This window comes from Tiliqua scincoides, chromosome 2 (assembly GCF_035046505.1).
Source record: "Tiliqua scincoides isolate rTilSci1 chromosome 2, rTilSci1.hap2, whole genome shotgun sequence".
NCBI lineage: Eukaryota > Metazoa > Chordata > Lepidosauria > Squamata > Scincidae > Tiliqua > Tiliqua scincoides.
Genome location: NC_089822.1, coordinates 138,175,777 through 138,192,124, shown reverse-complemented (window position 1 = coordinate 138,192,124; position 16,348 = coordinate 138,175,777). Strand labels below are relative to the sequence as shown.

Sequence of the window (16,348 nt, the reverse complement as noted above, 5' to 3'; positions counted from 1 at the left end):
GCGATATTTGCTCCCTGCGCGCGAGGCCTGCCGAGATCACCCACGTGACAGGAAAAAGCATGGGCCTGTGCAGGCGGGGCTGGGTTGTCCTCGCGCCCCCTGCTAGAGTGGCGGCGGCAGGGTGGGGGCCGTGGCGGGCTCGGCTCTGTCTCCATGGCAGCCGCTTGGGGGACTGCGGGGGGCGGCGGGAGAGCAGCTCCAACCGCTACGAGCAGCAGGAGGGGTGGCGCCGCCGGAACAGGACGGTGCTGACCTACCTGGCGGCCGGGGTCGTGGGCATGGCGGGCTTGTCCTACGCGGCGGTGCCGCTTTATCGGCTCTACTGCCAGGTGAGAGCTCCGCTGGGAGGCGTGGCTCCGGGGAGGGCTGCCTTGCGCTCGAGGCTGCAGTCCTGTCCTCGCTTACCTGGCAGTAAGCCCCATTGGCTGGAATGGGGCTTACTTCTGAGTAGACACGCAGAGGCTGGGGCTCTAGGGGCCCAATCCTATAGACACTTACTTGGGAGTAAGCCCCATTGAGCATAATGGGACTTCCTTCTGAGTAGACACGCATAGGATTAGGCTGTAAGGGCCCAATCCTATCCACACTTACCTGGGAGTAAGCCCCATTGGCTATCATGGGACTTACTTCTGAGTAGACTGGCATAGGCTTGGGCCCTCAATGCACTCACTGGCAGCCCAATCCTGTGCATGTTTGCTCAGAAGTAAGTCCCATGATAGTCAATGGGGCTTACTCCCAGGTAAGTATGGATAGGATTGCAGCCTGGGTGAGCTTGGATCCCCCTAAGCATACCCCACATGCTGCCTGTCTTGCACAAACCTGCTCTGCTGGGTTGGGGGAGGGAATGAGGTGGAGAAAATTGCGTACTCTGATTTGCCTGGAAAAGGAATAGAAATGTCACTCACTTTTTAAAAGGACATAAAGTTAGAAAAGGGCAAGCTGTACGTTTGTTTCACACCTGGGTCATTCCGTGTCAGAGCATCACAGTGTTTCTGACTGACTTCCTCAGATTTTTGTGATTGGAAACCGAAAATGGAAGGCTATCAGTTGTTCAGGAAGAACAGGTGTGGTAAATGGGGAGGGGCAAGTGGCAGTTTATATCAAAAGTTTGTACACCTGCTCAGAAATCTAATGGTCAAAAGTAGCCCCACGTCGACCATCTGGGTTCTTCTGCAGAGTACTAAGTTTCTGTCACTTAGAGGCTCTGTGTTTCTGCCCATACCAGTGTTTCTCAACCAGTGGTACCTGAGGTACTTGTGGGACCCCTGGACATCTGCTGCCCAGCAGCGTGACAAGTGATGTGGCATGACAAACGTCAGTAGGAGGCTTGTTGGGCAGAGCTTCAAAACATGGTTTACATGCACTCTAAAAAGCCCACCCTGAGCCTTTATTACACAAAGTAGCTAGCAAACTTGAACCTTCCAGAACTCTTCTTCAGACTTGATATTAAAATATACGTATATGGGGGTGGAATGCAAAGTTGGGCATGATGGGAACCTCCTCAAGAGCTGCAGTTTGTATTAGACTTAAGATGGAGTATAAGCAGTTTTATGTAGACAGTGGATCCAGTCTTATCCAACTTTCCAGCACTGATGCAGCTGTCCCAAAGGGGTGTATGCTTGGGTTTCATTTCGGCACATTCTTGTGGCTCCAGTATGAGCTCTAAGGTTACTTCTTAGTTACAGTGCATTATGTATTCTCTCTCTCTAAATTAAAGCCATGATTTCACCTGCATTGTTGTATATTCATTCCCAAAATGAAGGGGGAGCAAGAATGTGCTCTGCTGGCTGGTCCCACCCAACCACTGAATGTGAGAATGGACCCTACACCCACATAACTACATGCATATGGTCTGAAACTGATTGCACCAAAGTTCCCAATTGCAGAAGTGGTCCTGTGCTCTTCCCCACCTGGGGTCACCTCTTCCTTGGCCACCCCCAACCTGGAAATAATTGTGGTGATGTCTTCATCACAGCAATTGCTTCCATGAAGCTGCCTCCTCCATTCTCCCTCTGAAACAAAGGGGGAAGGCAGCCCAGGCTCCATTAGAGTGCTTTGGGGCTGCTGGAAGCCATGCCCTGGACAGAGGTGAGCACCACTTCCAGGAGGCAGGTAGCGCACATTTCCTGGGCACTGCTTCCAGTGGCCCCAAAGCACTCCAATGGAGCCAGAGAAGTGGCATGCATCTCCTGAAGGAGGCGACTACTGCTTCTCAATGCTCTGAGGGCCGCCTCTCCCCTTCCTTTCTCGGACACGGCAAGGAACTGTGCTCCCCTTTTAAAGAAAGTGGAGGGGGAGCAGCCCTCAGAGCAGCGTTGAAGCACACTTCCGCTCCTGCAGTCACTCTTGACATGGTTCTTGGTATACCCCCTGGGGTGGAGGGCAGTTCACAGCACCGCTGCCCCCAGTGCAGCACCCTGGGCGTTTGCATTCCTTGTCCTACTGGGTATGCCATTGCCCAGTTGCAAGTATGTGCTCTGTGTATATACAGTTGTATGTATGTCGACACAATTCTCACCTTCTTCTCCACGTGCAGTGGTTGGGGAAAAGGCCACCAGCTGGTGTGGTATACTAGTGAGATTTAATGCCCAATTCTATCCAACTTTGTTACAGCAAGGCAGCCACAATGCAGCCCCAAGGCGAGGGAACAAATGTTCCCATACTTTCAGGAGGTATGCACAACTGCCCCCATCACCATTGGATGCTGTGCATGTCCTGTTGGTACAGCTGCATCAGTGCTGGAAAGTTGGATAAGATTGGGCTCTTTGACTCTTGTTTTGTTGAAAGAGGCATGAAACTTGATCCCATGCTTGTTACTTTGAAGCAGATCCAACTCAATTTTCCCAATTAAGTACACTGTGCAACAGAAGTATCCATGAATTTAACATACCACGGATGCCAGCAGATGCTGGGTTGCTATGCTTTCTGGGGTAACCCTAAGAGGACCCAGGAACTTTCATAAGACCCAGAAGTGGGTAATTAATGCTATTTTTAGCCAAGAGAGGCTTGAAAATCACACAATTTAACTGTGTGAAGATAGAAAGTGCAATTTGGTGCTTTTTTCTTTTTTAAAGGCATTTAAATGGCAATCCTGGAATGGACCCCAAGGTTGGACTGTCTTTGCAAGATTTCAGGATTTGTTTCAATAATACAAATCTGGAGGGGAATTTTATTCAAGAACTGAAATTATGTATGTATATGAAGAAATATTGATGAGAAAACAGATTTGCAGGTTATCACTGCCTAAGGTTAGCACCTCTTCCCTCTCCCCATTATTCAGTTACCAAAGGCTCTTCTCTTCTTGCTGTGTTTACTTGCTATATTTACTACAGCCTACCCTGCAGTGGTTAAAAGCAAGGAGTATGAGTTTCTTTTCAGTTAATAATATGCCAGAAGAAACATAATACCACAGATATTCACTTATAAGACCAGAAATTTCTGCTAATAAATCAGGTGTAAATCATCTCACCTTATCTGCAGATTACTCAGGAGTCAGAGCTGTTCAGGCACAGGAGAAGCCCAGAGGAGAGCAAGAGGACAATGCAGAAATAATCCAGTCATTAGTCTCCACAGCAAGGAGGCTATAAGCTGCAGCCAAAGTTAAACTTTCCCCTTCTGAGAAAAAAAAGCAAGCTCAAGGCTCAGGATCACACCCAACCCTTCCATACCTCAGTGCATTTTGTAAATGTTTGGCAGAGGTCTGGTTTTTAAAACACCAGGATGTAATCCTCTTTTCCATCTGAAAAAGGCTGCAATCCTAACCACACTTTCCTGAGAGTAAGCCCCATTGAACAAAATAGGACTTACTTCTGAGTAGACCTGGTTAGGATTGTGCCTAAAGTCTGAGGCTACAAGAAGTCTGAGGCTGCACCATTACTTAACACCCATGGAAAGCAATAGCAAACTTTTGAGTAAATCAGGTTGTAGCTATGTGTAGCTGTGCTTGCCCATGTTCGTTACTTGTCTGTCCGCTGTGAATTGAATTGCACACTGCCAGATATGTGTTATGGGTTGTGTTATATGTTGAGCCTCTGGCTTAACACACCAGGCACTTTAAAGGATTTGATTAATGAATCTACTGTTTTTTTTACAGTGCACTTACTCTGATAGTGTTTACAAAAGATTGTGAAGATCAGAATTTTAAAGTGAAAGAATAAAAATGTATTTTATGATCTTATACTAAATTTTTATTAAATTAGAGACTGTGCAGTTCTTTGGTAACAATTACTGGTAGATCATTTTTCAGGATTTGACCTCGTAAAATCAGACAAAATTATAGTCAGACCCCCCCCCCAGTTTGAAAACCTCCCCCCCCCCAACTTATCCAAGGGTCATAGAAAATTTCATGATTTTTCTGCCCTCGGCTTATCTGTGAGATCAACTTATAGGCAGGTATCTGCAGTGGTTGGTAATTTCAACTTCAGCTTTTAAGTGCATAGCATTTTAAAGTCTTTTTAAAATTCATCTTGTCAAAATGTGTATTGTTGTGTCCCTCCATCCCCTGGCTATTTCTGGTGATTGTTAATTTTCTTTCTTTAAGGCTACTGGACTTGGTGGATCGGCAGTAGCAGGTCATGGTTCTGACCAGATTGAGACAATGGAACCAGTGAAAGATCGCATTATTAAAGTCACCTTCAATGCAGATGTTCATGCAAGTCTTCAGTGGAATTTCAGACCTCAACAGACTGAAGTATATGTAAGTGATTATAAATTTGATAGATGGGCTTTATATGCCTTAGATTTTCTTTCACAGGCATTTAGGCACATGCCAACCACAGGGCCTGCTCTTCCTTAAAAAGAGGGGTGTGTGTGTGTGTGTGTTTGAGAGAGAGGATTGCAACTAGTCATGATTATGAAGTACTCAAGTGAGAGGTCCTCCTCCCCTGGAAAAAAAAAACTGACTTGAGCAGACCCTGAAGCCTATAGGCTGTGCTGTAGTGTAGTAGTTCATGTGCTCTCTGAACTTCTGTGCCCCTTCTTATCTGTATCCCTAGAATTATTATCTTCATCTAAATTGCTTCGTTTTCTGATCCTTCTCAAAATATTTATGCTTAATTATGATGCAAGGGCAGTGGGAGAAAAGAAGAATATATGTGGAGTTTGAGTAAACCATATTACTGCAGCTAATGTGCAGTCTATTTTAAATGTTTTATGGAAAGTTATTCCTTTATGCAGATATTCTCCATGTCTCTTCCTTACAGGGATAAATGCCTTTTCCTTTGGATTCTAGCCAGAACTAAACCTAGACACTAGTTTTGTAACTTGTTAAAATTCTGAGACAGAATGCTGATGAAGGTACCTGGTAGTCCACTTCAGTTGAGTAAGACCATATTGTCATTTGTCTCACTTGTAGTGAATGTAAGAACAAATGTATTGATGTCAAAACCCAAGTGCTGGTTGGCACTGAAGAAGCTGTATGTGGTAAGAAAAATCACTAGAAAAATGTTTTCTTATAGGTGGTTCCAGGAGAGACTGCACTGGCTTTTTACAAAGCAAAGAATCCCACTGATAAACCAGTAATTGGAATTTCCACCTACAATGTGATACCTTTTGAGGCTGGTCAATATTTCAATAAGATACAAGTAAGTCACACTTGATGCTCCAGGAGTGGGTTGTAGCTTTTAAACTTGTGTAACTGAACTTTTCCCATTTCTGAGCCAGATCTTAGGCTAATTCCTGTTAGTAGAAACACTCAGGATTAAGTACTGGTTAACTGAAACCACTGATATTGATCAATTGATTGATTGGATTTGTATTCCACCTTTCTCCCTGAAGGGCACTTAAGGTGGCTATGATATGATATGATATGAGCAAACACTACTCCCCCACCCTCCGGTGCTCTGCTGCCCTTCACCCCTGGAGAATCATCAGCCCAGCAGAGGTTGTGCATTTCGTCTGTGGCCTCTGCCAGACTCAGATTGAACCTTAGAATGAAAAAAAATCACTTCTGGTTTTTTCATAAAACAAGAAGTGATATTTTTAATATAAAATATTATAAGGCATCAGGAGGCCCAGGAAAGCCCTCAGGTGGAGCTCCCCTTGGCTCCAGATTGGGGGGGGGGGGTGACATTTGCCTATGTCCGTGCTTTCACTTAATAGTGGGGGGTTCCAGAATAGAAAACCCACCCACCCCCACCCCAGATACGGGATATGCCTGTATATACTTCTTTCTGCACTAGCACAATTAGACCTTATCATCTTGGCTCAAGAAAAGGGTCCACCCTAGCAGTTGTTATAGTTTTATAAATATTTATATTCTGTTTTTTAAGAAACATTCATGAAGTAGGTTATGTAGCAAAACAAATTTTAAAATGATTCCCTGTGAAGAATGGAAGAAGAAGCATCTCTCCTGCCATTTCTTCTCTTTGCTAAACTGCTATGCCTGCTAAACTATACTCGCCTATAAGTCAATCTCACAGATAAGTCGAGGGCAGGTTTTGAGCCCAAAATCATGGAATTTGCTATGACCCTCAGATAAGTCGGGGGTTTAACTTAGGGAGGTGTCTGACTATAATTTTGTCTGATTTTACCCGAGGCCAGATCCTGAAAAATAACCTTCCAGTAATTGTTACCTAAGAACTGTACAGTCACTAATTTATTAAAAACACAGTGTATATACATAGTATGTATACATACATACACTATTTTTAATACTGTTTTTGCTGTACTATGTATACATACATAGTATAGCAAAAACAGTATTAAAAATAGTCTCTAATTTATTAAAAACTATGTTCTGTCTCATAGATCATAAGATACATTTTTATTCACTAATTTTTTTAATTGTTCTCTCAACAACCATTTGTAAACTCTATCAGAGTAAGGCCATAATCCCATCCACACTTTCCTGGGAATAAGCCTCATTGACTTTAATGGGACTTACTTCTGAGTAGACAAGCCTAGGATTGGGCTCTAAGTACACTGGAAACAGCATAACCAGTAGAACCATTAATGAAATCCTCCTTTAAAGGCTCTCCGTAGAACACACAACTGGGAGTGTGCAATTCAAGTCACAGTAGAGAGACAAGCAACAAGGAGTGACTGAGCAAGTGTAGCTGCACATAGTTGCACCTGATTTACTTGGAAGTAGACCCTCTGTGGAGGAAGGGCAGCGGCACTCTTGTGGAGGTCCTGGCAGGGGGATACTGCAGAAGCAAGCATGCGCTCCTAAAAGCTTACTACATAAGCAGCTGTTGCAAGTGCTTCCTAGCTCCTGCCAGCATGCAGCTAAGATCTCTGGCTAAAATACCTGTTGCTGCAGAATAATTCTACTCTAAATTCTACTCTCTGCTTTTCCTGTGTTTTGCATCTTTGCAAGGTCTCCAGGACTCTTCCAGTGAAAAGGACGCACACACAGGGAGACTGCTTCTCTCTCTCTCTCTCACAGATGCTCCCCCCCCCCCACATACACAAATGCAGAGACTTTTCCCCTCCAGTCCAACTACATTGGTGAGGATAGGGGGAAATGAGGTTTGCAAGGAGGTTTGCAAAGGAAAGACTGAAGTGTGACTGTATACAGTAAGGGGAGAGGTGGAGAGGAAAGCAAGAGGAGGGAATAGACTGGGAGCCCAACCCTAGGCTTGCCTACTCAGAAGCAAGTCCCTTAATAGTCAGTGGGGCTTACTCCCATGAAAGTGAGGCGAGGATTGTAGCCTTAACTGTTTTAAGTGCTCTCTCTCACACACACTCACACACACAAACTTTTCCTTTTATAAAAGTTAACTCTTCCTCTCCCCCCCAGTACAACTTCATCAGTGGTGAATGATTATGGGGAGAGGGGCTAGCAAGCCTCAGCTTCACAACAGAGAGTTTAAAGTTTGGATACAATAAGGGGGAGGGGGCAAAAACAAGAAGGAAAGAGGAGATGGACTTAACCCTTTCAATGGCTTGAGAAACAAAGGTACAGCCTTCTGCAGGCTGCTTCTCTTTCTCTCTCTCTCTTTAAAAAGATCACTCTCCCCCTTCCCCACCCTGTCCAACTTCATCTGTGGGGAGATGGGAAGGGGGTTAGCAAGCTGGGCTTTCCAATGGAGTGCTTTAAGTTTAAATACAGTAGGAAGGGGGAACGAGATGGACTCAGCTGTTTCAAATGACTGCTTCTCCCTCGCTCAGACACCCCCTCCCACACACAGCTCATTGTCTCCTGCTCTGTCTTGGGTGCCGCTCCAGAGATGCCTCAGTGGGCGCTGGTGCTGAGTGAGGGGGGCTGCTGATGGCTGTGGTGGCAATTGCCCTGCCCTGCCCTGCCCTGCCCTTGGAGCTTCTGCAGCTGAGCAACAGCCTGAAGGAGCATGTAGAGCACACCTGCAGGCAGCTGCAAATGCTCAGCAGCAGCCCCAGCCTGCACAGCCTCCTCTCAGCAGAAGATCACTTGCTCCCTCCCCCCACAATAGTGATTGGCTGGCTCACTCGCCTCCCCCCTCGCTGCTTTCCTGCCCCAGAGATAAGGTGGGGCAATGATTCAGGCTGCTTTTCTGGGAAGAAATTTTTTGCCTTATAGGCCAGTATCTATGGTACCTCTCAAGGGCAGTGGTTCCCAGTCTTTTGAGTGTTGTGGCCCACCTGTTGCTCCACAATGAGTCAAGATGCAATGCTCAATGCTGCTCAAAAAAGTCTTACTTGGAGTCCTCAGAGACTGCTTCCAGGTTACACTAGCCTGCGACCCGCTCCATTCACATCTGTAGGCCTCAGGATGACTCCTGGACATGACAGGAAGTTGTGAAAGCAAAGTGGAAGTAGCCTCTGTGAACCAGAAGTAGCTTCTGGTCACATCTGAGAGATTCTGAAGCCCACAAATGGAGTGTGTTGCAGGCCGGCGCCAGATGGAAGCAGCCTCTGGGGACTCCAAAGAAGGCTTTTTGGTGCAGATTTGAGACTTGGGTCATGACCCACAGTTTAGGAAACGCTGTGCTAGAGCAGTGGTTCTCACACATTTAGCATAAGAACAGCCTCACTGGATCAGACCATAGGCCCATCTAGTCCAGCTTCCTGTATCTCACAGCGGCCCACCAAATGCCCCAGGGAGCACACCAGATAACAAGAGACCTCATCCTGGTGCCCTCCCCTACATCTGGCATTCTGACTTAACCATTCCTAAAATCAGGAGGTTGCACATACACATCATGGCTTGTAACCTGTGATGGATTTTTCCTCCAGAAACTTGTCCAATCCCCTTTTAAAGGCATCCAGGCCAGACGCCATCACCACATCCTGTGGCAAGGAGTTCCACAGACCAACCACACGCCGAGTAAAGAAGTATTTTCTTTTGTTTGTTCTAACTCTCCCAAAACTCAATTTTAGCGGATGTCCCCTGGTTTTGGTGTTATGTGAGAGTGTAAAGAGCATCTCCCTATCCACTCTGTCCATCCCCTGCATAATTTTGTATGTCTCAATCATGTCCCCCCTCAGGCGTCTCTTTTCTAGGCTGAAGAGGCCCAAACGCCGTAGCCTTTCCTCATAAGGAAGGTGCCCCAGCCCCGTAATCATCTTAGTCGCTCTCTTTTGCACCTTTTCTATTTCCACTATGTCTTTTTTGAGATACGGCGACCAGAACTGGACACAATACTCCAGGTGTGGCCTTACCATCGATTTGTACAACGGCATTATAATATTAGCCGTTTTGTTCTCAATACCTTTTTTAATGATCCCAAGCATAGAATTGGCCTTCTTCACTGCCGCAGCACATTGGGTCGACACTTTCATCGACCTGTCCACCACCACCCCAAGATCTCTCTCCTGATCTGTCACAGACAGCTCAGAACTCATTAGCCTATATGTGAAGTTTTGATTTTTTGCCCCAATGTGCATGACCTTACACTTACTGACATTGAAGCGCATCTGCCATCTGCACCAGAACCCACTTTTTGAATGAGAATCTGTCAGGACCCACCAGAAGTGATGTCATGACCAGAAGTGATGTCATCAAGCAGGCAAATTTTTAACAATCCTAGGCTACAATCCTACCCACACTTACCCAGGAGTAAGTACCATCGACTATCATTATTAAAAGAAAATACATAGCAGCTTGTTTAAAGTACAGGTCTGCAACATTTCCCCAAGTGCAGTCACATACCATGGGAGCATCAAGTCTAATATATTAAAAATAAAATATTGAAATGAATGGGGACCCACCTGAAATGGGCTCGCGGCCCACTTAGTGGGTCCAGACCCACAGTTTGAGAAACACTGTGCTAGATGGATTGAAAAGAGGTAGAGCAGGAAATTCTGCTTAGCAATTTGAGGAAGAGATGAAATGGCAGGAGAGTCTCCTGTTTTTTTTCCTTTTCTTAACATGAAAAGAATTGAAGGCTGCTAGGAATCCTCCTTATCAGAAACACTCACCACTGGCAAGCAGAACTGTGGATGCTTGATTTGGATTTAGTCCTGTCCTATGCGCTGAAACAGCTGCAGTTTGCCTCTTTAGCAGTGTTTGCTAACTTTTCTTGAACATTGGTCTTTTAAATTTTTGATTTTCAAAATATACTATTTTCCAAAAAATGTGGGCACACAGGTATAGTCTGCAATTAGTGCTGCTTGGGATGTACTGCTAGCTGTTCACTGAATATGTGTAGTACAGGTTGACTCTCATTTTTCATGTGGGTTCCATTCCCAGAACTCACATGGATGGCAAAAATCACACTATAGCAAATCAATTTAAAAAACAGTCCCTTTGCACAAGTGATTTAAAAACAGCCTTGCTGATTTTTGTGATGTTAAGATAGTCATTAAGAGGACAGTCCAACAATCAGTCTCTCTCCAGGCCTTAGAAAGGATTATCTTTGTTTCATATGTTCAGGGGGAAGGGAGGGGGTCTCTTGGAGAGAGAATGATTGATGGATTGTCAGCTGGCTGCCTTCACTCTAACAAAGTAAAGGACTGTTTTCTTTCAATTTAAAAGGCCCTTCTCATCATGTTGAGATAAAAGTCTCTACAACAATAAGAAAAGCATTTTAAAGGGGTGCATTTTTCCTCTTAAGGGATCAGCACATTCCTTCTCATTTGCAGTGGCCATTCATGTTGAGTCAAATCCCTGTATAAAAAATATCCGTGTATAACAAGGTTGGACCTGTACATTTTTAAGCTGGAGCTGTCATTATCAGAATTCAAGTACTTAACTATGGGGATGGATGGTATCTAGAATGTGAATTCTGTCAAAAACAAGAGGGGGAAAAATGAGAGCATTTTGCTGAATGTACTGTCTCAGGTGAACCAAGCATAGGAAAATTAGGTTGGCTAGACTGTAGCTCAACTACTGTATTGATTTAGCATTGATGTATTTTTTTTCTTTATTTTAAAGAAATGTTTTCTTTTTCTCAAACATCCAGTGTTTTTGTTTTGAAGAACAACGACTAAATCCCCATGAAGAAGTAGACATGCCTGTATTTTTCTTCATTGACCCTGAATTTGCAGAAGACCCGCGAATGGCCAATGTTGACTTGATCACTCTTTCTTACACGTTTTTTGAAGCAAAAGAAGGACAGAAACTGCCACTCCCTGGTTATAATTAATAATGCAGCACCTGGACATTGCATTAGAAATTCTGTTGCTGTTCAATATCAGTGATCCACAGACTCTGCACAAGCAGTCTCTAGTTCAGTGGAATGACACTGAACAACTGTAAAGCAAGAATTGTGATTTAGAAACTGAGTATGTACAGATATGTGATTTTTTTCTGGAGATTAAGTATTTAATTTTGCATACAAGGACCATGATTATGAAAACAATACAAAATAGTAAACAAATTGTTAGCTTGAGCTGTCTTATTTTTCAACCACAAGTAGATCCATATGGGTACTAACATCTGTTATAAATTGGTGGTGAGTCATGAGGCTTTTTTAAAAGGTTATTCAAAATTTTTACGAAAATGTTAGTAGCAGATAACGTGCTAAAGGAAAAATACATAAAGCATGTAACTTGTGTTTACTACACTTTTGGGACTTTTGTACATTAGTGGTGTTAAGTTAGAAATTATCTTATCCAGCTACACATAAACTCAGTAAGTGTTCATCTGCCTATGTTACATGAGTAATAGCATTAACTTGTAAATCTTACCAGGGTAAATGTGGAGTTGGTATGATGGACTATGATTTGCTGGAACTCAGCTGTTCTGCACACTCCCTGTGTCCACATTTGCTGAATAATCCAAGCCAAAAATCAAAGAACAAAATCTTAAAATAAGATACAGGTTGAGAATACCTTATCCAAAATGCTTGGGACCAGAAATATTTTGGATTTTTGAATATTTGTATATTCATAATGAGAAGAGGCTGCGCACTGAAGCCTCATGCTTTATCTGCCTTGGAGAAGCTGGTGAATTTCCCTGGCAACTGACAATGCACCATTCACCCATCATCAGCTGTGTACACATAAGGAGGCACCATGGGGAGGGGAGGATTGAGCATTTTGGATCAGGGATGCTCAACCTGTATATATTCTTAATTCTGGTTCTCCTGATTGTGGTAATAGATCGAGGTAATTCTTTCCTTCCAGCATTCTTTTCTGTTAGTGTATTGAGACTCCTGTCCTCTTTTATGCCCCAGTGGCACATTCAGTCAGTAATTGCTGCCTTTCAATATTTATGCTTCAATTGTAGTTCTTATATATGTGTGATAGTTAAGAAAAAGGTATTGCTATGGCAGGTGTATGAATTCACTGTCTAAAAGCACTGCCTGAACTAACTTGACTAGGTACCACTGCAAGACTGAACATTGGCATTGAGCACAAAATCTCTTTGGGAGTCAGTAGAGGCAGCCATGTGAAGTAATTTGATATTTCCACTCTAAAAAGCTGAATTGTAACAGAATCAAAACTAAGCCTAGCTAGCTTTTGTCACAGACTGCCCAGAAGTACTTTGCTCCACCTATGCTTAGTTGTGCTGTGAAAGCCAGAAGTGCATGGGATTTGTTTAAAATATGGCACATCTTTAGAATGCTTGGTCCTATTTCTGCAAATTGCTCTCCTTTCTGACATTCAGTCTGAACAAGATAACTTGCAATTGTTTTGCTTTTTTGGTCACTACGTTTTGATGTGTATGAAAGCACTTTTTTAAGGAACTAAGACAAATCTTAGATTTCAGGCAATTATCAACATCAAGAAAGTTCAAGGACTGATATGACTTTGTGGTGATTTGCCTGAAATTCCTCTCATTTGCTGGATAACATCTTGTATTCACTGTGAAGAGAATTTTCTGAAGGGGACTGAGTCAGAAAAAGATCTACAGCCTTTATTGAAGAAGAACTCTTGGTCCCTGAAGGCAACATTAGCTACGTACTCTCTAAATATTTACACTGTTTCCATCAACAACAGGACAAATAGTTTCAAGATACAGTGAAAATTTGTTTACTATTAGAATGATGTTGCCATATACCTTCTGTGAAAGCATCTCTTAGTAGTAACTCAGTTTTTCATAAGTTGTTAACTTGAACCTTATAAAAACAGCATAGCAGTTGTAAAACACACATATTGCATAGAGAAGATAGTCATATTTAAGTGTGCCCATTTGCAGTGCTAAGCATTGATTGGAGTAACTAGTCATAACTACTTAATCAGTATCAGTTTAGCAGACAGCAAATCTGAAAAATACATTTTATTTTTTAATCAGAAAAGGCACTTTTTTCCAGTTATCCTTTTATATGATCACAACCAAGTACTTGTCCCTTTTTGCAATTAGAGTTGTTAGGACAGGGAAAGCAACAGCATAGTGATCCTAAGTACCTTAACAGAATGCTCCACTGTTCTTTGTCCCCACTTAGTTCAGCTGCTCCAAGGAGAGTCCACAAAAGCCTGGATGCAGACCTGCTTGTGCAGCAGGTCATGACTCTTTAATAGTGAAGACAAATGCATGTGAGGGAGCCAAGACAGAGAAATGGACGAAGTCCTTCTGGCATAGCAAACCTGTTTGTAGCATGGTTAGTGATTCACATTCTTTTGGAAGAGTTTGTGCAAGTTTCTTAAGACAAGTAGTGCATTAATTAATGGTTTAGAAAAGCACTGTAGGGAGACATCAGAAGACCAACAAAATAGCTAGGCTCCTGTTCAGCAGCTAGTTTTACAGGACAGCCATTCTGTGAAGCCCTAGAGTCTGTCCCAAAGTAGACTACCAGCAAGTCCTATTGCTACAGTCAGCAAGTAGAGACCAGCTGGTACTGAAAAGAACGATGTGGGCCTGGAGCCATGAATTATTTTCATAACCATTGTATTTGAGGCCCTTGTAAAATCTCTTCCCATGGAAAAACATCTAACTTTTTTAATTAAGCAGAATGTACCATGGAATAAAAAATATAAGGCTTAATTTTATATGCCAGTTAATGGTCTTCCACTTCCTCAAAAAATAATTTTTTAAAGAATTCTACATATTGTAGACTTTGGTCCAAAGCATATGCATAAGTAGAACTTTGCAGTCTCAATAATCCACTGAATTAACTAATGCACTTAAGGTGGATTGTGCAGATAAATATCTTTGATTTTCTGTGTCCTCATTGAATGGTGTGATAGCATCCCAACTGGCTTTCTCAAACAGATTTTCTCTTCCCAACTTAGCCAATAATTCTTTGTCACTTCGTTTTGAGCTGTCAAAATAGTCTGTAGTGCTGATAAAGATGACAGCTGTTCACTTAGACATCTCCTGTGTCTAGCATCCGGTGTGATTATTAATACTTGCTTTGAAGAGGTGTGCATCAATTTCTTCATAAATCGGTCTGAAATCCAAGAATAAGGTAAATGCTATTTAATGACATGACATAACCTAAAGACTATTCCAACAAAGCAATAACAGTAGAGAACTAGGGTAGAGCTGCACACAGCTAATACAAAACTCTCTTCTTGTGCTACTCATACCCCAGAGTAATCCCCCAAACAATTTTATTTGACTCTAGAGTCTCCACTTTAGTCGCGGTTTGACAGTCTTGTCCACAATTTCACTACTAAGAAACAGAAAAACATTTTCAATTTATGAGAGATATTAAATACTTCAATGTATTGTCCCCTTTGGAATTTTTGCTATGTCTAGTCCAAGGGTGACCAACCTTTCAACTTTAGGGCTCCTGGACCTTTAATAATAGTGTAGAGGTGGGAATTTCAGCAGTTTGCAGCTTGTGGTTTGTGAGATTACAAGTAGCACCTGCTGAAATTCCCTCTTCTACACAATTATTAAAGGTCCAGGAGCTCCAAAGTTGAAAAGTTCCCCCCCCCCGTTTAAAATAATCAATAATCAAATAGTCAAATGTCTATAGCACTTAAATGTTCAAGTACTTCATATTTATATGCAATTGGGAGTTACTGAGACAACAATGGAATACCTAAAGTTAGTAAAGTTCAACCTGAGATTTGTACTGAGGCATCAGAGCATTGGGGTCCCAAAACAGCAGTCAAAATGTGTGCATACAATGACTTTAGAACTATCATTTACTGTACGCTGAACATTTATTGAACACAACATTTATTGCATGCAACTGGGAAAAAGTGTGTTTCTACTTAAATGGTGTTCAGCCTTACCCACTCCCATTCACTTCAGTGGCCATCAGGGATGGGAACTTGGCACCATGGCAGCACATGGTACAGTCCCAAGTCTCTGACCTGCCCCCGAAACTTGACTCGTGCACGAGTCCTATCAGGTGCCCTTTGATGACTTGCCCCCTGAAATTCCCAAGTCATTTTGACTCAAGTCGGAGTTTTTTGGGGTCAGGCATGCCAGGGAACGGACCAAAAGGGACTGGGAGGGGTCCAAGCTAGGTAAGGCGGGAGGGGACGGGGCAGACAGCGGGAGGGGACAGAAGTGGTGAGCAGGAGAAGGGTACAGGGCAGCAGCTGGAGGCTTAGGTTAAGAGTATAATCCAATCCTTTGCAGCTCTACTCAGAGGTAGAGGCAGCTTCCTTCTTCCAGGTAACAATAAGGAACTGCCTGGACCCATGAGGAACCGCTTCCTCGCTTCCTTCTTCCCCCTCCAGCCAATCCTAAGGCCTAAGTCACCTTGGGCTCCTCCGTCTACCTTCCCTCATCCAACAATCATTGGTTCCTTCAGAGATGCACAAGATAGCCCATACCTGCTTCCCTCCCTCCCCACCTTCTGCTCAATGCAAAACATTAACCCTTCCCTGCCGTTCCTTACCGGGTCTGAATTATGGCCCCATGGAGTGTTTCACACGACAAAAAAAGTAAGCAAGCACACCCAAGACACAGACAGACTCAAGTCTGCACACGTGGGGACTCATTTCCAAGTCAGTGGCTCAAACTCGAGTTCATGCCCAAGTCAATGACATACCTGACTTGTGTACACAAGTCAGCAAAAATACGTTTTTGCAACTTGGACTTGAGCCACCTGACTCAAGTTCCCATCCCTAGCGGCCATCA

General features: G+C 43.4%; 2 protein-coding genes across 4 annotated transcripts in view; one reads left to right on the top strand and one right to left on the bottom strand.

The window, feature by feature from the left end:
• The first annotated feature begins 59 nt into the window (after window positions 1-59).
• Window positions 60-11,741, top strand: COX11 (cytochrome c oxidase copper chaperone COX11). Its single transcript, XM_066618268.1, has 4 exons — window positions 60-329; window positions 4,541-4,696; window positions 5,457-5,582; window positions 11,325-11,741. The coding sequence occupies exons 1-4, from the start codon at window positions 60-62 to the stop codon at window positions 11,505-11,507; spliced, it is 735 nt and encodes a 244-aa protein (XP_066474365.1). The 3' UTR covers window positions 11,508-11,741.
• TOM1L1 (target of myb1 like 1 membrane trafficking protein) overlaps window positions 11,494-16,348 on the bottom strand; it is a 132,082-nt gene continuing 127,227 nt past the window's right edge. For 2 of the 3 annotated variants that reach the window (XM_066618267.1, XM_066618264.1), the window contains one exon: window positions 11,495-14,696. In XM_066618267.1, coding sequence (XP_066474364.1) covers window positions 14,630-14,696 — 67 coding nt within the window. In that variant the 3' untranslated portion in view covers window positions 11,495-14,629. Of the gene's footprint in view, window positions 14,697-16,348 lie in introns of all 3 variants that reach the window. The other variant, XM_066618265.1, reaches the window with a different exon arrangement.